The sequence below is a fragment of the Sinocyclocheilus anshuiensis genome, unplaced genomic scaffold (assembly GCF_001515605.1).
Source record: "Sinocyclocheilus anshuiensis isolate Anshui unplaced genomic scaffold, SAMN03320099.WGS_v1.1 scaffold109, whole genome shotgun sequence".
Lineage (NCBI taxonomy): Eukaryota > Metazoa > Chordata > Actinopteri > Cypriniformes > Cyprinidae > Sinocyclocheilus > Sinocyclocheilus anshuiensis.
In genome coordinates this window covers 5,742-29,840 of record NW_015539824.1, presented here as the reverse complement: position 1 = coordinate 29,840, position 24,099 = coordinate 5,742, and the positions used below count along the sequence as shown (strand labels likewise).

General features: G+C 39.4%; 2 protein-coding genes and 1 long non-coding RNA gene across 5 annotated transcripts in view; 1 reads left to right on the top strand and 2 right to left on the bottom strand.

Annotated features, from left to right (window-relative positions):
- The window catches only part of LOC107684201 (trafficking protein particle complex subunit 6B-like), a 3,876-nt gene extending 1,390 nt beyond the window's left edge, over positions 1-2,486 (bottom strand). The window contains exons 1-6 of one of the 2 annotated variants that reach the window (XM_016480413.1): positions 2,388-2,486; positions 1,447-1,538; positions 1,257-1,324; positions 1,004-1,121; positions 831-914; positions 608-701 (exon numbers count right to left, since the gene is read on the bottom strand). In XM_016480413.1, coding sequence (XP_016335899.1) covers positions 608-701; positions 831-914; positions 1,004-1,121; positions 1,257-1,324; positions 1,447-1,536 — 454 coding nt within the window. In that variant the 5' untranslated portion in view covers positions 1,537-1,538; positions 2,388-2,486. The remainder of the gene's footprint in view (positions 1-607; positions 702-830; positions 915-1,003; positions 1,122-1,256; positions 1,325-1,446; positions 1,539-2,387) is intronic. The other variant, XM_016480412.1, reaches the window with a different exon arrangement.
- Positions 2,487-2,719: 233 nt separating this feature from the next.
- LOC107684197 (uncharacterized) lies at positions 2,720-8,828 on the bottom strand. 2 transcript variants are annotated; one of them, XM_016480408.1, is made up of 4 exons: positions 8,559-8,828; positions 7,476-7,926; positions 3,979-4,245; positions 2,720-3,905 (listed from the first exon to the last, which is right to left on the bottom strand). In XM_016480408.1, exons 2-4 carry the CDS (start codon positions 7,885-7,887, stop codon positions 3,433-3,435), a joined length of 1,152 nt encoding a protein of 383 aa, XP_016335894.1. In that variant the 5' UTR covers positions 7,888-7,926; positions 8,559-8,828; the 3' UTR covers positions 2,720-3,432. The 2 variants fall into 2 exon arrangements, with proteins under 2 accessions (XP_016335894.1, XP_016335895.1); XM_016480409.1 differs by having other exon boundaries at positions 2,720-3,902; positions 8,559-8,824.
- A 13,834-nt stretch (positions 8,829-22,662) lies between these two features.
- On the top strand, positions 22,663-23,221 carry LOC107684200 (uncharacterized). Its single transcript, XR_001633828.1, has 3 exons — positions 22,663-22,729; positions 22,850-22,955; positions 23,042-23,221. It is a non-coding gene; the product is annotated as an uncharacterized LOC107684200 (long non-coding RNA).
- Positions 23,222-24,099: the final 878 nt, after the last annotated feature.

Here is a 24,099-nt window from a genome sequence, read left to right as displayed (position 1 = left end):
CCTCTGTATAACGCATATTAAAGTTCATAAGTGCAGCGCTGCTTTGTTTACAGCAGAAACCAAGGAAACGCTTTAAGCGCCACCTGCTGGCAGAGAGTGAATCTGCGTCTCATTCTGCTCGTCTGCTGTTTCTGTTTCATGCAGATATTTTTTATGTATAGTTTCACAAAACTGAAGTCAAACCATTCTGTTTTTGCTTCAAATTTCGAAATTATACAATCCAATTTAGATTAAAAACTGATCATGTTGCATGTATGCAGCATCTTTGTTTGGATCAAGATTAATCAAAATCGTGAATCGAATCGAATCGTGAAATCAAAATCATGAATCGAATCGTGATATCAAAATCATGAATCGAATCGAATCGTGAAATCAAAATCGTGAATCGAATCGTGATATCAAAATCGTGAATCGAATCGAATCGAATCGAATCGTGAGTTGAGTGAATCGTTACATCCCTAGTTGCATACATATCTATCATTCATTTAATTTATTTATTAACTTACTTATTATTTAAAAAAATTGATTCATTCATTCATTCCTTCATTCATTCATATATTTAGTTAAGAAGAGTTAAATACTGATTTTAAGTTTGGCATAAACTTACATGATGGCATTAAAGAAACCTCTGCAGTGACGACGCTCTCCAGACCCAGGTTAGATAGAGCTCCTCGAATCAACCCACAGGAAAAGGCCAAGTACTGCAGAGATCCAACATATTTAGATATATTAATGTTTCATTTATCATGGTATAAAATAATGTAGACAAAATAAAATCTCAGAGTATGATTTAACATGAATGGACTTAAACAGACAACGGACATTCTTACTTTAGGTGCTTCTTCAAGGTATTGCTTTCCACTGGAAAACTGAGTTAGGAGTGCAAATGTATTATCCTGTAAGACGTATGTGCCCTAGAGCAATGCCAGAGAGAAGAAATAACAGTAACGATTAATTCTACAATGTGTTGTCACATATTAAATACATAATTGAACTTTCAAACCTGATGGTTGGTCCTCAAGTTGTCGATTTGTTTTTTGAAGATCGTGCTCCAAAAATCTTTACACAGGAACTTCATTAAGTCCAAGTCATCTTTGAAAGTGGGGCAGTCTTTTGTAAATCTTTTCAGAAACATATGCAAAATTAGGCAATCACTATAGTTTATAAACTATGGATACTTTGTAGTATGAAAAAAAAGAGTGAAAAATTTAAGGGGGTCTGAATACTTTCCGTACCCACTGTATAACCATGTATACCTTTCAATCAGTCCTTGTCCAACTCTGAAGCCCATCGCCTCTAGAGTAGAGACACATGTCACTCTCTCCTTAAGAAAGCAAATCAGAACATGATGCAAATGGAAAATGACAAAACGCTGTAACGAAAACATAATTAAAGCAACATTTTTTTTTTTTTGATGTATGCCATCTGGACGCTTGTAGATGGTACCTTATCAATGTCCTCCCGGGTCGCCTGCTCCTTGTACACGAGAGCAACAATCTCCATGTGGAGGAATTCAAACAGAGCGTCATCTGCCATATCTGAAAGAAAGAACATCCGTGGAAAGTTCCTCAGACATCTGGAAACACTCCACTGGAAAATGGACATTTGTGTCTTTAACCCATTTAGGCCTGCTGCAGGCAAACTAAAGTGGCTCTTCCACACTTTTTTTTTCACTAGTGAATATGTTTAAGTAACTACAGGTGTTTTAAAACAGCTGGCATATAAATATACAACCTGAGAAAGAGATTTTGACAACTTGTTGGATAATGTGTCACGTGGTGATGTTTAATACAGCTGCTTTAATGCAGGGGTTTTCAAGTGAGTGCTAGGGGGTTTATGTAAAATTAAATTAAATTAATGAATAAATAAAATAAAATAAATGAATTGATGGATGAATTCATTAATTAAATTGACAAATCTCTGAAATGTATTTTAATAAATAAATACATCTAAGAGTAGTGAGTAACAAAAAACGTAAATGTAACGTAACCGAAACGAAATGGTTGCCAAATAATGTTATCTTTATCATATTACATTTTCACAGTATGAACTGGAAACTAAGTATTTTAGTTTCGTAAACATATGAGAACTTTCCAGAAGCTGTATAATATTATGTATTTTGAATATGTGCTGTTGATGTGCAATCAGTTTATGTCAAAACCGACAACTGTAAGCGTACTGCGAAGTCTTCTTGCCATCGGGGCTTTATATTTAAAGTATTTATGTGATTCGTAAGATTACAAACCATATAAGTATACATAAATGTACATCATCTGATTAATGTGAAGACAGCTGCTCAGCTAATTTTACCGCACCTTCAGCGATAGAGCTGCTAACGTGCTCAGTCTGTTAATGTTAAATATGATATAGTATTAGCATAAACACACATTTAAATTACTTACTCCTTGCACTTATCTTCAGTCACGTAATAAAAATACATTTATAAAGAACCAGATACACAAAATCCGCCTTCAGTTCTACTGTACAGGACTGCTACAACCAATACTGCCACCTGCTGTTATGGAGAATAACGACTTCGTCTCATTTCCTCGCTGATCCAAACGACTGTAAAGTTCATTTATTCTCCCTCATATTAGAGGTTATTGTAACAATATTTTACAATATTACCGTTTTACTGTATTTTTAATCAAATAAATACAGCCATGGTGAGCATAGGAGACTTGTCCAACCATTTCAATACAACTTAAGTAGGATTTACTGACATTTTCCCCCTTCCATTTGATTGTTTTTACCCACACACTTTTGACACAGTACCCATAGTTTAATGTAAAAGTAATTTCGTAATACCCTGTATGAACACTAGTAAGATTAATGGAATTAGTCGCGTTACAACTAACCCAACCCTGATCCATTTTGCATGTCAAAAATATAACACATAAAAGTGAACTATTACTTTACATTAAGAGTCAAGCAGTTGAAATTAACAGTGAAGTTCATACTTTAACACAGGAGTTCGAATTAGATGATGAAATTCATGACAATACACCTTCTTGTGTTCAAATCAGCCTTAAAGTGTGTCCCAAACCTAACTGGAAGAAACTGATAGTTTTACACAACTTTAAGCTTACCAATAACCCACTTTTTTCTCTCAGATAATGCAAGATGATTACAGACATAAAGCTACCTTGGTCCGAACTGCAATTTTGAAACAGTCACTGCTGAGTTACTTACCGTCTAAGATTCGCATCGAGTGTTAGTTCGCAATCAAACCAAAGTAAATAAATAACAAGTCTATTGTTCTATCTCTCAAAAGTGTTACTGATTAAAACATCAGAGCACTGAATACTTTCCTATGAAACTGAAAAATGCATATGTTGATGATTTCAGATCAGATCAAGCTCCTGAAACATCTACAGGACAAAATACTTTAGTAGTTCCTACTGAATGCATAACGTCCCAAATAAACAGCACTCAATCGTGCTTACACAATCCATTCTGCACAATTACGTTCTTGGTTGAGGGTAAAATCTCTAAAGAAGGTGGGCTAGAAGTGTTTTCTTTGCAACCCTCCAAGGTTTGAGGAGTCTCAGTGTCACTGCCCAACTCAGAAGGTGACCTCTTGTGGACTTCTAAGAGAGAGACCTTCCAAGGAGCAGCTGTTGGTTCGCTTTTAGGCATGAGGAACGTGGGATATGGCTCAAGAGTCTGCGTTTGAGCTTCATGCACGTTCGGACTAACTGAAGAGTCCGTGCCCGGGGTCTCAAGCTTGGGTTGGTGGTTCCTTGTGAAATTGGAGAGCTGCTCCAGGACCTGGATCTGGCGATCCATCATTCCTAGCATGCTGCAGTGGAAGGCTCTCTGCTCAGCCAGCTGTTCTCCAAGCCGGTGGTTCAGGATGGTTAGCTGCTGGAGGATGAGGCTGCTAGTCTCTTCAGAAGTTCCTGCTGGGACAAAACAAGAAGATCTGTGACTCCTGAGGTGCTTTAGTTTGTTCAGAGAACTGAACCAGTATGTCACCTGGGAAATCATTGTGGCTGCAGTCAATGGCATCTCTTGTACTTTCTGTACTGTTGGGAGTGCATAGGGATGGTGGTTCGGTCTTCACTGCATAGAGGTATTCTCCTGACAAGCCCAGGGTCATAACTTCATCTGGTCCTACGGCCCAGCTTGGAGGCTCAGAACCAGCCACATGATCTGGATTCAGACTCTCGTCAACATCAGGTTCAAGTTTAGAAGACATGCTCTCAGGCTCAGATTTAGGGATTAGGCCTTCAGGCCAATGACCTGGAAGAGGAGATCAACAGGACAAAACATCATTTTGAACAGTGGTCACAATTACAATGGTCTTGAATAAACAGACATGTACGCAATTATAAGGAACAACTCTAGAGAAATCTTGATGACATTGACCAAAAATAAAGATTCTGGCCTTATTTGCTCACCCTCATGTGGTTCCAAATCTGTATGACTTTTCTTAGTGAAGATATTTGGGAATGAGAGCTTTGGAGCCCATTGGCTTCCACTGTATGGACAAAAACACTTTTCTTAGGCATTTCTCAAAATATCTATGTTCCACATGAGAAAGAACAAGTCATACAGGTTTGGAGGAATGTGAGGGTGAGTAAATGACAGATTTTATGTAAAAGGGAAGTCTATCAAATGCAGTTAAAACATGTCAATAATACAAAGTAGCTGATAACATTAATATATTTTATAAACCAGTAATTCTCAAGTGGTGGATCACAGATATTAAGGAAAAAAATTAGATTAAATAAGGCTTATCAACTTATAATCAGGAGGAGAAAACGATTCCCATATCTTTTTTGTTTGGCGTCAATGGCTACATGTCAAGGCTAGCCAAATTAGACAGAGAAATTCTTTACAATTCTGTGTGAAATTCCACCATCTATAAAAACCTGGAATAAAACTGCATGACTATATAGGGTCATTCCGTGTCAACTCAACTAGAGGTCCCCAGCTCAAATTTTTGATTTTGCTAATATTTTTTCTGAAGAAAGATAAACATGTATAGTGATGAAAGCCAAACTATTGTCACAGATGTATATTTATTTAAATGGGTCTTCATTTTTAAGGCCCTAAATGGTTAGGTTCCAGAGATATTGGAATTTCAATACGGCTCCAGGAGTAAATCATTAAATTGTACACATTTTTAGTGGTCAAAAACCAAATGTAAGTCACTTTGCATAAATATGATACTTATATTTTATTAAAGAGGAAGGTCTGAAGAACAAATAAAGTTGAAACTAGGGATGTATCTCATTTCCTTCGTCAAAACTACAGACAGGAACTTACCTGTTCTTCTTCTTCCAAAGTTTTCATGCCTATAACTCAGGAAGTATTAAAGATATCACAACATGAATTTATATTCTAGTTCTTTAATAAACTACTCTTTTGGAATCTTCACTTTCAAGGCCTTACTTACATTGTTCAATCCCAGAGATTATGGGGGTCTCAATGAGGCTCCATATTCAGATTGTTGAATATTACCCGTTTTCAGTGGTGGAAACCCAAATGTTAGTCACTTCGATTACAGTTGATACTTATTTTCTTTAAAGAACAATGTCTGAAGATTAAGTAATGCTGAAAACATAAATGCATCTTGTTTCCCTCCATAACAACAATTGTATGGAACATAGCTGTTTAAGTGTCATAAATATTCTTTTTCCAAAATTTGCATGCCTGTAACTCAAGAAGTTATAAAGTTATCTTAACATGATTTTAGATTCTGGTTCCTAAGAAACTTTTCTTTTTGAATCTTTGGAAGACATTATGGTTTAATCCTAGAGATATTGAGATCTCGGTGCAGCTCCATGTCCAAACTGTTGTATTCAATAAAAATTGGTAGTACCCTTGCCTCCATAGACAGCAAGGGTACTACCACGATCAGAAAGGCCCAGAAAGGTAGTACTACCTTTCCTTACTACCTTTCTGGACCTTGATCGTGGTAGTACCCTTGCTGTCTATGCAGGGTCAGAAAGCTCTCGGATTTCATCAAAATATCTTAATTTGTGTTCTGAAGATGAACGAAGGTCTTGCAGGTTTGGAACAACACGAGGGTGAGTAATTAATGACAGAATTTTCATTTTTGGGTGAACTATCCCTTTAATTATTTCAAGTATGAGAGACCTTAAATGTATGAGGTACTATCAGTGATTCTGCCAAACATACCCTTTAGCAGTAGATACTACTTCTTTGACTATGTCTATGATTCACATTTTATAACAATAAAAAAAGTGACAAATTGACTAACATTTGGTTTTTGACCACTGAAAATAATAATTATTCAACAATCTGGACATGGAGCCTCATTGAGACCCCATATCTCTGAGACTGAACAATGTAAGGCCTTGAAAATGAAGATGCCAAAAGAGTAGTTTATTAAATAACTAAATCTAAAATCATATTTTGATATCTTTAATACTTACCGAGTTATAGGCATGGAAACTTTGGAAAAAGAAGAACAGGTAAGTTCCTGTCTAGTTTCAACAATATTTGTTCTTCAGACCTTCCTCTTTAATAGAAAATAATTATCATATTTATGCAAAGTGACTCACATTTGGTTTTTGACCATTGAAAATGTGTACAATTTAACAATTTACTCCTTGAGCCATATTAAAATTCCAATATCTCTGGAACCGAAACACATAGGGCCTTAAAAATGAAGATGCCAAAATAAAAGTTTAAGACTCAATATCTATAATGGCATTAAGATATCATTAATACTTCTTGAGATACAGGCATGCAAACTTTAGAGAAAAAATTTGAGGAGTTCTCATTCCCCATTTTTGAATGGTCAACATTGGCACATAATGCAACAAAGATTGCTAAAGTCAACAGATTTTACTAACAGACCTACAAATCTCTGTGTAAAGGTAATATTATGAGGCGGCTGTTTTTCTCAAGTCATTTTGGCCCCCCCCCCCAACCATCTATGACATTTAATATTTTGGTTTTCATCCTTATACATGTTTATCTTTCTTCATAAAAAAAAAAATATTAGCAAAATCAAAACTTTGAGCCGGGGACCTCTGGTTGGGTTGGCACGGAATGGCCCTATACTGTTTTACCCCTACAGTATATCCAGTATGACTGGGTCATCACCATGTCTAATGTAAAATATCCTGAAGCAAAACCAGTTGAGGTCCAATGATGCTATAAGACAAGCATATCTCTAGGACAAAAAAAAAGGATATTTCACCCAAAATTCTGGCATAATTTATTCAACCAATCAGTTCAAAACCCATTTGGCTTTTTTCTCTGTGTTCCCTATTTCAGAAGATTTGGGATAAAGTGCACAATATGGACCACTTTTGTGACGTTTTCATTAAGCCTAACAACATCTGTCCTCACATTCAGCTTCCCAATCTAATCTTTCATTTGGAATGAGGGTAAGTAAATGGCAAAATCTGATTTTTTGGATGAACTACTCCATTAATACCGTGCATACAGACAAATAACTTCAAGTCATGCAAAAAGGCAATGAGAAGCAGTACTGTCTGCATGGTCATCCAGGTCTGCGAGTGACCGTCCAAGCAGGGCGTGACCATCTGTGAGGTCGTCCTCCCTGCCTCCCACCTTCGGTCTGCGCACCAACATGTGATCCAGCATATGGAAGTAACGGAAAGACTCGACGGCAGACAGGCGAGCGGCTGGACTTCTGTAGCTGGCCAGTTTGATCTTACGGTACTTGTGTTTGAGGCTCTTCCAACGGTTTCGGATTTGGGTGACAGTGAAGTGGATGCCCCGCTTTGCCAGACTCAGCCTGAGGTGTCGGAAGAGGGATTCGTTGCGCTGACGCTTCTTATCCAGCTCGTGTACCAGACCCATCTGCTCTATGAGGGCCAGCATGGCAAACGTGTCCGGTTCAGTCCACCACTTGTTGGGCTTCTTCTCGTTGAGGTTCATGGTCTCCTCCCTGTTTGAGGCCCCTAAACATGCAACCCACTTCAGAAAGAAGGTAGATTAAAGAAATCATTCAGATAATCAAACTCTTATTACAACATTTAAATGCATTTTTTTTTTTAAATATTGTAATTGCAACAGTGAAAATCTGGGATTCAAAATAAAATTTAAACCTGGAAAGTATTTTTAAAAATTCAAAACTAAAATGATTTAGTTTTTACTTCTGGACCCAGCTGTTTCATTATTGTCCGGCCCTCACCAGAACACACCTCATCAGGAGAGATGTTGCTGAGAGGTAATGATTTCTGATTAAAGATTATGTACATTAATAATAATAATAAATGTACAAATAATTTATAATAAACACGTACATTTCATTGAAAAATAAGAGTTGTCTATTTTTATTGCATTGTGACTTTAAAGATAATAAATTAATTTAGATATTAAAATTGAGCATTAAAATGGTTCTCAATCATAACATTCATAAGGAAATACCAGAGAGAAGCATTATTGATTAGTAATCTGAGACATTTGGTCCCCAGTGCAAATCATTATTGTAACGTTACATATATGCATTATTAGGCCTAGTCATTATCAAATCAAGTGACATAAAGGATAAACCACAACACCATAAGCATAAAGCATTCAGATAGGACAGATCAGTCTACACAGACCTGTTAAGTTGTAGGCCTCGTGCACATACTGTAGTGCAGCAGGGATTCATCGAAATCGCCTCCGTATCGACCGAAACACGCTAAATTCGCCAAATGACAGACTGCGTGAAAACATTTAAGATATTTGTTAATTGTGACAGGTTTTGAATCAGTGTTTAGACACTGAGAACATCTGTTTACGTCATACTGAGCCTTTTCCCTCTTGATTTCTCACAGAAATGAATCGAGCGGATAGAACGGCCATTAGCTTGAAACATGAAACCTAACATAGGCAGAGATTAACGGACCGACTGATGTTTCCAATTGGTCGGAAACGATGGGTGTAAAATTATGATGTCTCTCCACTTTGTATTTTAAATGTAACATAATTTGAGGACGACAAGTGCCGTTTTTCTAGTGTACATTTGTGTCCAGGGTGTTAGTGAAACTGAGAATAGAGACGGCGTTGTCACGTGATGAGTGTTAGTTTTCACAGCGCTGATGAGGCTGGACCAATGACAGTCGTTTGTATTTACTTGATAAGGATTTTTATAAAACCCTTGCGGATTTTTGTTTTGTTTATCGTGTAGAAATCTGTGGACTGAATATAATGTCATAATTATTAATTTAGGAGCACAAATGTCCACCATAAGACAAAAACCCTGGGATTTTGCTGTGGCTCTATGATTCTGATTCTGCTTTCTGAGCCGTCAAGCGCCCCCTGGTGGAAGACAACCATTTTGAAAACCCCAAGCTCCCGCTTGTGGTTTGAATAACATTACATTGTGACCTCGTTACTGCCACATAGTGTATCGGAGTACCTGTGTTGATTCACATGGTAATTGTGAATAACGTGTGCACATTTGAATTGTGTTCAACATTAGAAGTAATCAAAAGAAACTGGCAAAAAGAGGCAACATTTGAATAACATTAATTTTCCATTGACAAATAATAGCGAATTACAAAAAAACTGCAAATTTAAACAAGCATTAGGGTTAATGAATGGTCGTGGCTAGACCCGTTTTAATGTGTGAAATAGTATAAGCCTACTGCTGTGCCCCCATAAAATATTACTGATCAAATCTATCTGAAAAAGATTTCAGTATACCGATCTGAGAGTGATTCCCTGACAACATTTCAGCAATCATACTGTGTGTTTTCTGTGTTGAAAACAAGCGGCAACCTCCCGCCCTCTCTCGTGAAGCCAACACGGAAGTGACTTAAACTGCAATTCATCGACTGGCCGCTAGAGGCTGGCTCCAAAAGGGAGTCAATCCCATAGACTCCCCATGTTAAAATGCCCAACTTTACAGCAGAAAAAAACATGTTTACAGCCTGGTTCAAAAAATTATTTTGGTCTATATAGCTAATTTTGCCCTTCATGACAACTGTGAGGGGGGTGAATTTTTTTATAACTCATCCGTTTAAATTATATTAAGCCTTAAAGTTCTGCATAATTAAGGGCGTGGCCACTTGAGTGACAGGTGGATTGCCACTGCTGTCACTGCCTTCGAGCTAGATGGGCGTGGTTTCAGCAACCTGCTCCCACCTCTGCCCAATTTCGATTATCCGGGAGTGACACGCGGTGACGCGCTGCAAAGATGGCGACGGCCCGCTCCGCCCACTTTGAGCTTCAAAAACCTCTTCAGGAACCTACGGGTGATGTCACGGACACTACGTCCATGTTTTTATACAGTCTATGTTTGAAAATCAGAACTAGCGGGGGCGGTATTTCCGTATGGCAGTCGCTATACCCTAACCCAGTGTTTCCTAACTAGTGTGTTGTGGAAAATTAACCAAAAGTTATATCTTTATTATATTTCATAATTATTATTATTTTAAATCAGTGCTATTGGTCTTCCTTATGTCTGTTTGGGGTTTTTACAAATATTTAACCAATGAAAAGCATTCAAAAGAGCTTGTCACTAATCTTCAAACTGTCAGTGAAACCTCGTAACTCCAAGTGCCGCACACAGCATGGAGACAGATCTTATTCGCAATGCAAGGGTAAATAAATAACTGATGTTTGAATAAGTACAGCATTTTCTTTACTGAAGATACACTGTCTGTAAAGTCAAATGTTTTTTGTGTATTTAAAAAGTGTCTTAGCATTTGTCGTCTAGTTGTAGCCAATAAACGTTTGTATGTTTCAAATATCCTGTGCATAGCACTTCATCCTTTATATCCTGAGATTTTAGCCAAGTGCATTAAACAACAAGAAAAATGAAGTGCCCATATAGCTACAATAAACATTATAACCTGTAAGCTGATGAAGGCGATGCACTTGCTGCCTCATATACAGCCATTCTAACGACAGACCAGACAGCAACATAGTGTTGGCCCAGATCCGTCCCACATCTGGCCCGCGTGAAATCCATGCGAAACTGGATGCTGTCTGGTCGTCATTTGCTGGTCAGAAACCTTGTTAATTCCATTTGAACTTGATTTTCATAAAATGATAAGTGCAAGTGTCTGGTGAAGCCACGATAAGAACTTTGATGACGCAGTGTTTAATTATTTAAAATATATATTTTTCCCTCAATATTTCAGTGCTTATAGTGGTGTGCCATGGGATTTTTTATCAACCCCACCATATTGATTACCACCTGTATAACCACAGTTTTACTACAAATACCATGGTTAAAATATGGTTAGTGTAGCAAAACTCTATATTTCATGTGCAGCTTGTTAATAACTCTGTAGTTCCCTATCGAAAGGTAACTCTCATTGCGTTGCTTGACGCTTATGGGGAAAACTCCTTTTTTACTCTGATACTGAAGCCTGATTTGTTCACGTTTGTGTAGCTGCACAAACCAATGGTGCTCTAGCCCGCCTGGATATATAAGCCGGCTCAGAGTGCCATCACATCAGAATTTTCTCCTTCAGCAATGAGACCATCTCTTCGCTGACTCTGCGACAAAGCCAAAGAGAAAGAAACCCTAAGAAAGAAGCTCTGCCTGCTTGACGCTCTCCACATAGAAGGAGCCACTGGCAGTGGAAGATATTTCCCATGTGGTCATCTGGCTACTAAAAGAGCCAGAGCAATGTAAATGCAAATTTTCCAGTGGCGTTGTTTCAAACACTAGCTTGCTCTATTATTTTTCTATTCTATCTATTTCTCTTTTTATTTATTATATAATTTAAAAAAAAACCTTGCTACGTGTACTGTGTTAAGCTAACTGAGACTTGTTACAGCACTTTTTGATATCATTCCATTTTTCTCATTTGTAAGTCGCTTTGGATAAAAGCGTCTGCTAAATGACTAAATGTAAATTTAGTGTAAATGTCGCTTCGCGAGTGCAGCTTGTGTAAGGACCCCTTACATGAAGCAGACGGACACAGTGAGTGCCTCACCGGTCTGGGCACCACCCACACAGAGGCTGCGCTCACTGAGACATGTTCTCACTGCAAGAACATAAAGCCCATCTGTCTTCGCTTGTAGAACGCCTTCTTTCACGAATTCGGTCCTCTCTGCTCTCCCATTTCCTTTCTCGCCTAAGAGAAAGAAACAGCAGAGCAGCGGGTCTCATTCATCGGGCTCAAGTGATGTCACGTTTGCTCAGCACCCACACGCTTTACTCTCCTTGCAGCGCCTCATCCCGCCGGTGTGTTTCACATGTAAGGATCAACGCCCCTTGTCAGCTGCGAGCGGCTTGGTGTCCTTCTGCGCTTCTGAAGAGAAGGTGGCCATCGACGACTCTATGTCCTTGACGGCATCTGACGGCGAAGAGTGGGTGTGTTCTAGCGAGGAGCCTGAAGCCCCCTCTCCGTCCTAGTCTGCATGGCCCAGTGTGGACTCAGAGCTGATCCGATTTCTCACGAGAGCTGTGGTCGGGCCCGGAAGAGCCTGCCCCCGGCTTCCTCGATGAGTGGTTCTTAAAGGGACACTGTCAACCTTCTTCCTGACAGCGGCCAGCTCCATTCATGCCTGCGACCCATGACGAGCTCACTAAAACAATGGCGGGCTCTATACTCAGCACTTGTAAACCCTTCTACTGCAGCTGCTCTTACCACCATTGACGGCGCTGAGGAAAAAGGGTACAGCAAGCTCCCCCCTCTCGAAGAGGCAGTAGCTACTTATCTGTGTCCAACGTCGACCCGCGGGCTCAAGACTGCAGCACACCCATCCAAGCCCTGCAGAATGGCGTCAGCCCTGGCCAACAGGTTTATGCAGGGGCTGCCCAGGCCGGCTCAGCCCTGCATATGATGTCTGTGCTACAGGTATTTCAGGCCAAACTTCTCCGTGACATGGACTAGTCTGGCCGGGATCCTAGCGCCTTCAGAGACCTTTGCAAGGCAACAGATCTGGCCCTGCGCACTACGAAAGCAACGACACAGGCGGTTGCCAAGGCCATGGCCAACTTGGTGAAGCTGGAGCACCACCTGTGGCTGAAATTAACGGAAATCAGGGACGCCGAGAAAATTGTCTTCCTCAACTCCCCGGTCTCACCCAAGGGACTGTTCGGCCCTGCCATGGACGGATTCACAGAGTGCTTAACCGAGGCACGAAAGATGTCACAAATGCTACTTCATTTTCTGCCTAAGCGCCCCAGCTTGGCGACTGTTTCAAGCCACCCAAAGACAGCATCCGCACAGCAGACTGCAAAGCCGGCGCAGCCTCAGCCCCCGCCTAAACCGGAGCCAGGGCTTCAACAGCGCAACCGGACGGCCAGGAAGTACCCCTTCCCGAAGCGCCAAGGTCCCCGCTCTCAAGTAGTGCTGGACCCAGAGCCCCAGAAGCCGTCCTGATCTGTGTGCAGAGAGGAAGAGGAGAGAAGCGAGTTCTTGCCGAAGTCGGAACCCCCTCAAAGAAAGCTTGCCATCTTTCCCCACCTCTTTGAACACTTCTGAGTCACTCAGCGGTGGAGGTATTTTAACAGGGCACATATTGCAAGCTCAGCGTGTGCAACAAGCTACTGCTGTGATAGCGGACCCACATACCCTAAAGAGCATTTCTCCTCTCCCTGCAATCACGAATGTCAGTTCCCCGTCTCAGAGCGGCGAGCTGCCATTTATAAAAATAGAGCCTCTTGCCGCCCGGCTGCTGGCTTGGAAAGCCATTCCTGGCATGTCAATCTGGATTCTAAAAATTATAGAATGAGGTTACTTGCTTCAGTTCGCTCGCAGGCTGCCATGTTTCAAAGGCATTACACAGACTTTGGTATAGGACAATGAATGCACACATTCTTCGATCCAAAGTGCAAACATTGCTTGCAAAGGGTGCCATGAAAACGGTCCCCTTAACGAACAGTGAGTTTTTACAGCCAATACTTCCTTGTTCCCAAGTAAGATGGCGGGCTCAGACCAATTCTCGATCTCAGACATCTGAATCGTGCCCTCATGCGACGGACGTTCAGACTGTTAACGTTGAAACAGATCCTCGCTCAAATATTCCCCGGGCACTGGTTTTTGTCTTTTGATCTGAAAGACACATACATTCATATCCAAATAGCCCCCGTCACAGACTGTTCTTGAGATTCGCATTTGAGGGTGTGGCCTATTAGTACATGGTCCTTCCATTCGGACCGTTCATGACCCCCCACACTTTTACAAAGTGCATGGATGCGGCTCATTCCCCTCTGAGACAGACGGGAATCCGCATTTTAAACTACCTCAATGACTGGCTAGTGCTAGCCAAATCAGAACGGGAACTTATCGCTCACAAGTCGTTGTTGCTCAACCATCTGGAGTGTCTTGGGTTGAAAATCAATTCAGCCAAGAGTTATCTGACTCCCAGACAGTGAGGGACCTTTCTGGGAACAGTTATTGACTGTGCAAGCTTGGATTAAGCCAGAACGCTCCCTGAACATACAACGAGTGGCGGCATCATTCATGTTGGGGACTGCGTGTCCCTCAGGGTATTTCAGAGGATGCTCAGCCTCATGGCGGCCGCCTCCTCAGTTATTCCCCTGGGACTGCTACACATGCGGCCCTTCCAGTATTGGCTAAAAACTTGTGTACCATCCCACACCTGGTGCCTGGACCGATATTATATCAGGGTAACCCATTGCTGCGTCAAAGCTGTGGCTCCTTGGACAACTCCTCGTCTGTACTTACCATGCATACAGTTGGGAACGACCTCCAGGAGGAAGGATGTCACGACGGACACCTCAAGCTCGGACTGGGGCACTCTGTACGAGGACAATCCGGCGTTCGGCTCCTGGTTGATCCACAAGCAATGCCTACACATCAACTGCCTCGAAATGATGGCTGTTTGTCTGGCCCTGAAAACCTTCCTGCCAGCCTTAAAGGTGCACCATGTCCTAGTCCGTTTTGACAACACAACTGTGGTAGCCTATATCAATCGCCAAGGCTGCCTCAGGTCACGTTCCCTTTACAGGATGACTCGGCGTCTCCTGGCAGAGGTGGTCCTCTTCTCCTCTGAAGACAACTGCCACTGCCCAATCTATAGCCGTGTTTCCACTGTCGGGTCAAAAGCAGGCGTGCCAGGGCCAGTCCCACTGCGTTTCCACTGTTTTGTTTTGTTTTGTTTTGTTTTTGTTTATTTATATAGCACAATACAGCAACAGTCGTTGACCATTGTGCTGTACAAGAAATTGTAAAATAAAATTAATAAAACACCAATCAAAACAATAAAACAACATAAAAGTCATATGGTACAGGAGGTAGTACATACAGAGGACAACAGAGACATGCTCAGGACGACTCAGATGTTAAAAGCCTTTTCTAAAAGGTGAGTTTTAAGTTTTACTTTAAACAGAGATTCTGAAGAGATTATCCTAATAGATAAAGGTACGCTATTCCACAGTTTGGGGCCGACTATGGCAAAAGCCCGGTCTCCCTTTCTTTTTAACCTTGATCTAGGAACCTTTAACAATTTCTGATTTGATGACCTTAAACATCTCGCAGATATGTTAACAGTCATGAGTTCAGATAAATAAGATGGTGCCAGACCGTTTAAGACCTTAAAAACAAAAAGTAAAATCTTAAACTCTACTCTAAAATGAACCGGCAACCAACGCAGAGAGAGTAAGACGGGGGTGATGTGCTCAAATTTACGAGTGCCAGTAAGGAGTCTAGCAGCTGCATTTTGGACTAATTGCAGGCGGTTCATGACCAATACCTATATAGATTGAATTGCAATAGTCCAGACGAGAATATATAAATGCATGGATTACTTTCTCGAACTCAGCAAAGGTTAAAAAACTTTTAACTTTGGCCAGTAGTCTCAGCTGGAAAAAACACGATTTGATAACTGCATTTACCTGCTTATCACGTAGCAGGGCAGAGTCAAAGACAATACCCAGGTTTTTAACAGATGGTTTTACATAAGCAGCTAAGCTGCCTAACACTTGATTTAGACTGCCAGAAAAAGCTAATGGACCAAACACAATTGCCTCAGTCTTACTCTCGTTTAAGTTCAAAAAATTATTGGACATCCAAGCCTTAATATCTGACAAACAGGCAGTTAGGGCAGACAAACCAGCATTATCATTTTGCTTGATGGGCACATATATTTGAGTGTCGTCGGCATAAAAGTGAAAAAATACTCTGTGTTTTCTAAAAATTGAGCCCAAAGGGAGCATATATAAAGAAAACAAAATGGGAGTAAGAATAGATCCCTGGGGAACCCCACAAGTCAGATGCACTTTGGAAGATAAACATCCATTTATATAAACAGAAAAGTTTCTATTGTTCAAATAAGACTTAAACCAGTTCAGTGCATGACCTCTAATACCTGCACAATATTCGAGACGAGAGATAAGAAGGTCATGATCGACCGTATCAAAAGCCGCACTCAAATCCAACAGCAGAAGTATTACAGAGTTCCCAGAATCCACAGATAATAAAATATCATTTGACACTCTTAAGAGAGCAGATTCTGTACTGTGATGTTTCCTAAAACCAGACTGCAAAGATTCAAAAACTCCATTTGCGTCTACAAAATGTAATAATTGGACAGAAACTACCTTCTCAAGGATTTTAGAGATAAAAGGAAGATTAGAAATTGGCCTAAAATTTGAGAGAACTGTCACATCGAGATTAGATTTTTTCAACAATGGTTTAACAACAGCATGCTTTAGATATTCTGGAACAAATCCAACAGAAAGACACTTATTTATTATTTCTAAGATACAAGGCCCAATAACATCAAAAACCTGAATAAGTAGGCATGCTGGAAAAATGTCATTTTCAGATGTGGTTGGTTTTAACTTCATAACCAGTTTATGAAGATAGTCTATTGAGATAGTTTCAAAGGCATTAAAAGATGAGGTACAAGCCGAACAAGAGGAAGGATCATAATTTATGGGGACAATAAGCTGTCTAATGTCATGTATCTTGTTTGTAAAATACCTTAAAAAGCATTCACAAGAAGCAACTGGGTCATCAAAGTGCAGATAATTTGACGGATTTATCACCAAGTTAATTGTAGAAAACAAAATCTTGGGTCTTTGATAATTTCTAGCTATGATGTCAGAGAAATACTTTGATTTGGCCTCCTTCACAGCTCTTTGATAGTTAGTTAATGAAGTACGTAGCATCTCCAACGACACATGTAACTTATCCTTTTTCCATTTACGCTCTGCACGTCGACATACTTGTCTAAGAGCCCGTGTATCAGTATTTAACCATGGCTCTGCCTTAGGTTTGAGTTGCTTACTCCGAAAAGGAGCAATAGAGTCTAAAATTCCAGTACAGGTAGAATTAAATAAAGTAAGCTGTTGTTCTGCATCTAAATTTTTTGAGGGATAATCAAGAGAAACCAGCTTACATGCCTCATCAAAAAGGGGAGCAAAATCCTCACTAAAGGTAGAGCTAAACATACGTGACCAAATAATAGGCTTCTTAGTTTTAACAATCTGATCTAAAATAGAACATGTGAACATCACAGGATTATGATCGGAAAAACTTAAATCACCAATTTCAAGGTCATGAATATTGATATAATGTAACAAGACAAGGTCAAGAGTATGGCCCAGGGAGTGTGTAGGCCCTGTAACCATTTGAACAAAGTCAAAAGAGTGAATAAGATTTTTAAACTCTTTAGCAAGCGGATTTGTATCGCAGCATACATGAATATTAAAATCACCAACAATCAAGAGTCTATCAAATTTCGAAACAATTCCACCTAAAAAAATCAACAAACTCATGTATAAAGTCTTTGTTTGTCTTTGGAGGACGGTATACAATAGCAATCGCAAAATTTTTGTCCCTTTTTAGATGAAATAACAGTACCTCAAAGCTGGAGAAAGATAATAAAATATCATTTGACACTCTTAAGAGAGCAGATTCTGTACTGTGATGTTTCCTAAAACCAGACTGCAAAGATTCAAAAACTCCATTTGCGTCTAAAAAATTTAATAATTGGACAGAAACTACCTTCTCAAGGATTTTAGAGATAAAAGGAAGATTAGAAATTGGCCTAAAATTTGAGAGAACTGTCACATCGAGATTAGATTTTTTCAACAATGGTTTAACAATAGCATGCTTTAGATATTCTGGAACAAATCCAACAGAAAGACTCTTATTTATTATTTCTAAGATACAAGGCCCAATAACATCAAAAACCTGAATAAGTAGGCGTGCTGGAAAAATGTCAGTTTCAGATGTGGTTGGTTTTAACTTCATAACCAGTTTATGAAGATAGTCTATCGAGATAGTTTCAAAGGCATTAAAAGATGAGGTACAAGCCGAAAAAGAGGAAGGATCATAATTTATGGGGACAATAAGCTGTCTAATGTCATGTATCTTGTTTGTAAAATACCTTAAAAAGCATTCACAAGAAGCAACTGGGTCATCAAAGTGCAGATAATTTGACGGATTTATCACCAAGTTAATTGTAGAAAACAAAATCTTGGGTCTTTGATAATTTCTAGCTATGATGTCAGAGAAATACTATGATTTGGCCTCCTTCACAGCTCTTTGATAGTTAGTTAATGAAGTACGCAGTATCTCCAACGACACATGTAACTTATCCTTTTTCCATTTACGCTCTGCACGTCGACATACTTGTCTAAGAGTCCGTGTATCAGTATTTAACCATGGCTCTGCCATAGGTTTGAGTTGCTTACTCTGAAAAGGAGCAATAGCGTCTAAAATTCCAGTCCAGGTAGAATTAAATAAAGTAAGCTGTTGTTCTGCATCTAAATTTTTTGAAGGATAATCAAGAGAAACCAGCTTACATGCCTCATCAAAAAGGGGAGCAAAATCCTCACTAAAGGTAGAGCTAAACATACGTGACCAAATAATAGGCTTCTTAGTTTTAACAATCTGATCTAAAATAGAACATGTGAACATCACAGGATTATGATCTGAAAAACTTAAATCACCAATTTCAAGGACTGATATCATGTAACAAGACAAGGTCAAGAGTATGGCCCAGGGAGTGTGTAGGCCCTGTAACCATTTGAACAAAGTCAAAAGAGTGAATAAGATTTTTAAACTCTTTAGCAAGCGGATTTGTATCGCAGCATACATGAATATTAAAATCACCAACAATCAAGAGTCTATCAAATTTCGAAACAATTCCACCTAAAAAATCAGCAAACTCATGTATAAAGTCTTTGTTTGTCTTTGGAGGACGGTATACAATAGCAATCGCAAAATTTTTGTCCCTTTTTAGATGAAATAACAGTACCTCAAAGCTGGAGAATAGTCCGAAAAGTGAAGCAACTTTTAAAAACACATGCTAAGCTGCCACCCTTTCCAATTGATCTTGGGCAGTTTAAAAATGAACAGTTTGAAGGTACAATTTCAGAGAAGGGACTCACATCCTCAGTTGATAGCCAAGTCTCAGTCACAAATAAAAAATCCAGATCGTTTGTTGTAAAAAAGTCATGTAAAATGAATGTCTTATTCACCAACGATCTAGCATTTATCAGAGCCATCTTAACCTGCACTGACTCACCAATCGACTGAGCGGCACGATTTAAAGGTCGAAGATTCCTGTGATTTGTTCCTCCTCGACGAAAACGAACCAGGGACGACCAGGACCTCGGAGGAACTTGAAGAACCTTCGGAATCACAGGCCGAACATATTGCTGAGGAGACTCCAGTAATCGCCGCGAGACTAGGTGATCACCGACGAGCTCAAAATCCGGGAAAGCCGTGAGGGGACCTCGCGTAGACAGCCGCGCTAGATGTAGTTTTATCTTTACTGCAATTCCTCCCCGCTTTCCTCTCCGTCTGCGGCGTTTCCTCCGGGTAAAATCCCATGGCATACGACGCAAACAGGTGGGAATGGACGCCAGTACAGGTGGAGGTGGACGATTAGAATCAGTTTTCTCTGGAGCGGTGTTTAATAAAACTTTTACTCCACTCCTTAAATTAAGGAGCTGTTGCCGGTCGTACACTATAAGTGTATGAACCGTTTGAGTCAGAAGAGAGCTTAGACAAACAACAAACTGTACAAAGAACATAAAGAGCAGACGGCCAGCCACACACATCGGCGCCATCTTGTTCGAGGTTCGAGATTCGAGATTGTGTCACTGTCACTTCTGGGGCTTGATCGTGCCTCATCAGGGCTTAGAAATGTTCAAAACATAGAAATAACTTTTAATATCACGTAAATTCATCCCCTGCACTTTTTCAGGCAAGTGTGTTCGCATAGAGGTTTTCAAGAGCCGGTGTGAATAAATATAGATTTAAATTCAAAGAGACAGGATAGTCTGTGCATGATCTGATGTTTTATTCGGACCCAGAATAAGGCGAGATGAACATCGCGGAGCATTAAACACTCTGTGCAGAGTATGTTTCATTCATACTCGAAGCCGGAGGGCGGTGACATTTCTGTCCCCCTCACTTCTGAAATGATGGCTACGCCCCTGACCGTCACTGTCCTTGTCGCTCAGAATACTAAGATGTTCAAGGTAAGAGGATAGTCCGGAAGGTCATCACGCTTTTATAGTATGGGAAGCTCCGCCTCCAGTGTCATGGGCATGACTTTGTTTACATAAGGTCTCGAGAGAAGGCAGAACGAAGGTTATCATTCTATTTAGACTGTTAGTGATGGTCATCCTTCAGTTTCATAGATTCATAGTTATATTCATAACTTACGTTATGTTAGTAACCGGAGCATTAGCCTGGTTAGCCCTGAGCCTGTGGAGTTTTGGTTCACCAATGGAGTTTTGGTTCCTTGCCACTGTCGCCTTTTGACTTGCTTAGTTTAGGACACTTGATTTCTGGAAATATTGTCGACATGATTGCACAGACACTATTTGAATTGAACTGAGCTGGATGATGACATCACTGAATCATTGATGAACTGACCTTAACTAAAAGAAATTAGTGTTCACTGTTGTCCTCTTGCATTATTGACATACTATTTTACTGTTTAACACTGTAAAGCTGCTTTGACACAGTCTGTATTGTATAAAGCGCTATATAAATAAAGGTGACTTGATTTGACTTTTGCAGAAGTACAGTTTATATCCACATATTTATAACAGTATTAAAATATATATATATATATCAAAATATGAGGAAACTTTTTAATGTAGGGATAGCTGGATGATGACATCACTGAATCATTGATGAACTGACCTTAACTAAAAGAAATTAGTGTTCACTGTTGTCCTCTTGCATTATTGACATACTATTTTGCTGTTTAACACTGTAAAGCTGCTTTGACACAGTCTGTATTGTATAAAGCGCTATATAAATAAAGGTGACTTGATTTGACTTTTGCAGAAGTACAGTTTATATCCACATATTTATAACAGTATTAAAATATATATATATATCAAAATATGAGGAAACTTTTTAATGTAGGGATCTGTGCCCCAGTACTGATGAAAACTAGCATTTACATTTATGCAGACACTTTTATTCAAAGGGAATTATATTGCATTCAAGGATCACATTTTGCTTTCCCTGGGAATCAAACCTATTACCTTGATGTTGCTAGAGCCATGACCTACTGAATGAGCTACAGGAAGCCCTATTGCTGTTAAGGAAATAGTTCACCCAAAATGTAGATTATTTTGTTTTCTTATCAGATAGATTTGGAAACATTTTTCAACACTTGCTCGCCAGTGGATCCTCTGCAGTGGGTGCCGTCAGAATCCAAACAGCTGATAAAAACATCACAATAATCCAAAAGTAATAGAAATTACTCCAGTCTATAAACTGATGTCTTGTGAAGTGAAAAGCTGTGTGTTTGTAAGAAACAAATGCATCATTAAGGCATATTAACTTGCAACCATCACTTAGCTTTCTTTCTCCAAATCTATTCCAATAAAGGAAGAAACTCATCTACATCTTGGCTGGCCTGAGGATGAGTACATTTTCAGCAAATTTTCATTTTTGGATGAACTATTCCTTTAATAAGTTATCTTCGTTGTTGAATATACAGTATACAAACAGAGAGGACTGCATAGATACGAATAAAGGAATGCAATGCAAAACAGGAATAAAATTAGTAGTGCCATAAACATTTTGACACCGTGATGACATTTTTTCCTGACAGAAATTTGATTGATACCATCAGTTCATGCCAGTAAAGATTCCTTCCATTTGACTTGACATTGTTCAAAACAGGGTTCGGGGGTTGCTGTTCATCTGTACTCCAGAGCTATGGACTCACGTACGGTGTTTGTCTTATTATGGATGTTGCTGTCGTCCACCTCCACTGGAATCAAACTAGATGGAAATGGTTATGTTGACGTTGTCATTGCAATCAGTTCAAGAGTACCACAGGATAACAGACTTATTGATAAAATCAAGGTGAATATGTACTGTTTTGTCTATTTAACAAACTTCATGTACTTCAATGGTTTTAGAGGTTTTTACATTTTTAAAACGTTTTCTCATTTTATCTTTTCACTTCTTCTGACAGGAGATGGTCACTGAGGGGTCATTTTACCTTTATGATGCATTGGATGAAAAGGTATATTTCAGAGAAGCTACAATACTAGTCCCAGCTCAGTGGAACGGTACAGATTTTACCAAAGCAAGAACAGAGTCCTTTGGAAAGGTACAGAGAATAATGCCATTTTATCTTGTCTGCCAAATATTGTTCACAAATTAATGACTTCACTTGCATAGGATGCTTCTCAGACCAATTCTATGTGAAATGCAGGCCAAAATAAGAATTGATAATGCTAATCCAGCATACGGTGTTGAACCATACACTAATCAATATGGAGAATGTGGAGCTGAGGGAGAGTACATTCATTTCACCCCAGAATACCTACTGAATGACACTTTAATTGAGCTTTATGGATCAAGAGGTGAACATTGTTTATATTCCTTCAACATTTAAACATTTATCATGAAATAAGAGAAGTCGGAAAGGTCTATTAATTCAGTATTATGTTTGTTTTATAAGCAGTTTGCTTGTTTGTTTGCAGGAAGAGTCTTTGTGCATGAGTGGGCTCATATGAGATGGGGCGTGTATGACGAATGCAATGGAGAAAAGCCATTTTACCACTCTAATGGCCATATTGAAGCTACAAGGTGATAACAAAAAGAAAGCATATGATTAAAAAGCATATGATCTCCTTGGAAATGATCTCAGCCATTGGTTTCCTGCTTATCTTTAGGTGTAGCAAAAACATTGAAGGTCAGTTTTATGAAGTTACTGCTGGAGGATCTCTTCAACAGTGCCGCATTGATCCACAAACTTCACTACCTACCAAGGGGTGCATATTTTTTCTGGACAGAAATCAAATCACAAACAGCTCCATTATGTTTTTCCCGGGTCTGGATGCCGTAAGTATTGATTGCACACACATCTACACATGAATATGTCTACAGTAACAAATATCAACAAACTATGAGTCGACTACATACATGAGTTTTGGTCATAGTTTTAGTCAAGCAGGGACTGTGGTCTGGATCAAAGGGACCACTCAGGGCCAGAGAACAATAGCCAAGTATGAAACATATAACAAGAGCAGCTACAGTGTAAAAACAACTGACAAATGAACAAGGAAAGGACAGGGGTGTTATACAAAGGTGGCTGCTGGAAAATTTTCTAGGTAGGGCTTTGCCACATCCAACAATTTTAGCAAACATCCCAATATGAGTTAATGCTAAACAGTTAAAGAAAAAGTTTAGGGAAAAAAGTGTACAGAAGGAAAACATATTAAGACTTGAAATATTTTGAAAGCTTGAATTGTTTTACCAAGTTCAGAATTAAATTTGAGGATGGTTCTCCAAGCTTTGTTTCAAGGTAAATTAAAAAATGCTTTTTCATTTTCATAATTCATAATTTGTGTATACAGTGCAACAGCAAATACTGTGAGGGAAAAAAAAGATACATTTGTTTAGAGCTTTTTTGTGTAAGCACCTAAATGTCAATCTGCAATAACAAACAGGACCACCTGGGGATGCAACAGACCAAAATACAAAACTAAAAACTTTGTGAATGTGGTGATCTGAAGGCGACTTGACATCATCAGTGAACAGTTCCTCTGTCAGAGCAAGTGTTTGTGTCTCTGTTTGGAGTGTCTGATGTTCATATGTACATAAACACCACTGAGCATCACAAACTTCTATAAAACACTCATCAGACATGCGACCATATACTGAAATGTGCTTGTACAAAAAGCTATTAGTGCACCGAAAGCGCACATACACAGTTTGTTTCACATTAATA

Excerpts from the sequence above, each read along its gene's own strand:
- LOC107684197 (XM_016480408.1), bottom strand. The coding sequence starts at position 7,887 with ATGAACCTCAACGAGAAGAAGCCCAACAAGTGGTGGACTGAACCGGAC. Across the intron at positions 4,246-7,475 it reads CCTGGATGACCATGCAGACA|GTCATTGGCCTGAAGGCCTA; the intron begins GTACTGCTTCTC and ends CTCCTCTTCCAG. Across the intron at positions 3,906-3,978 it reads CAGCCACAATGATTTCCCAG|CAGGAACTTCTGAAGAGACT; the intron begins GTGACATACTGG and ends GTTTTGTCCCAG.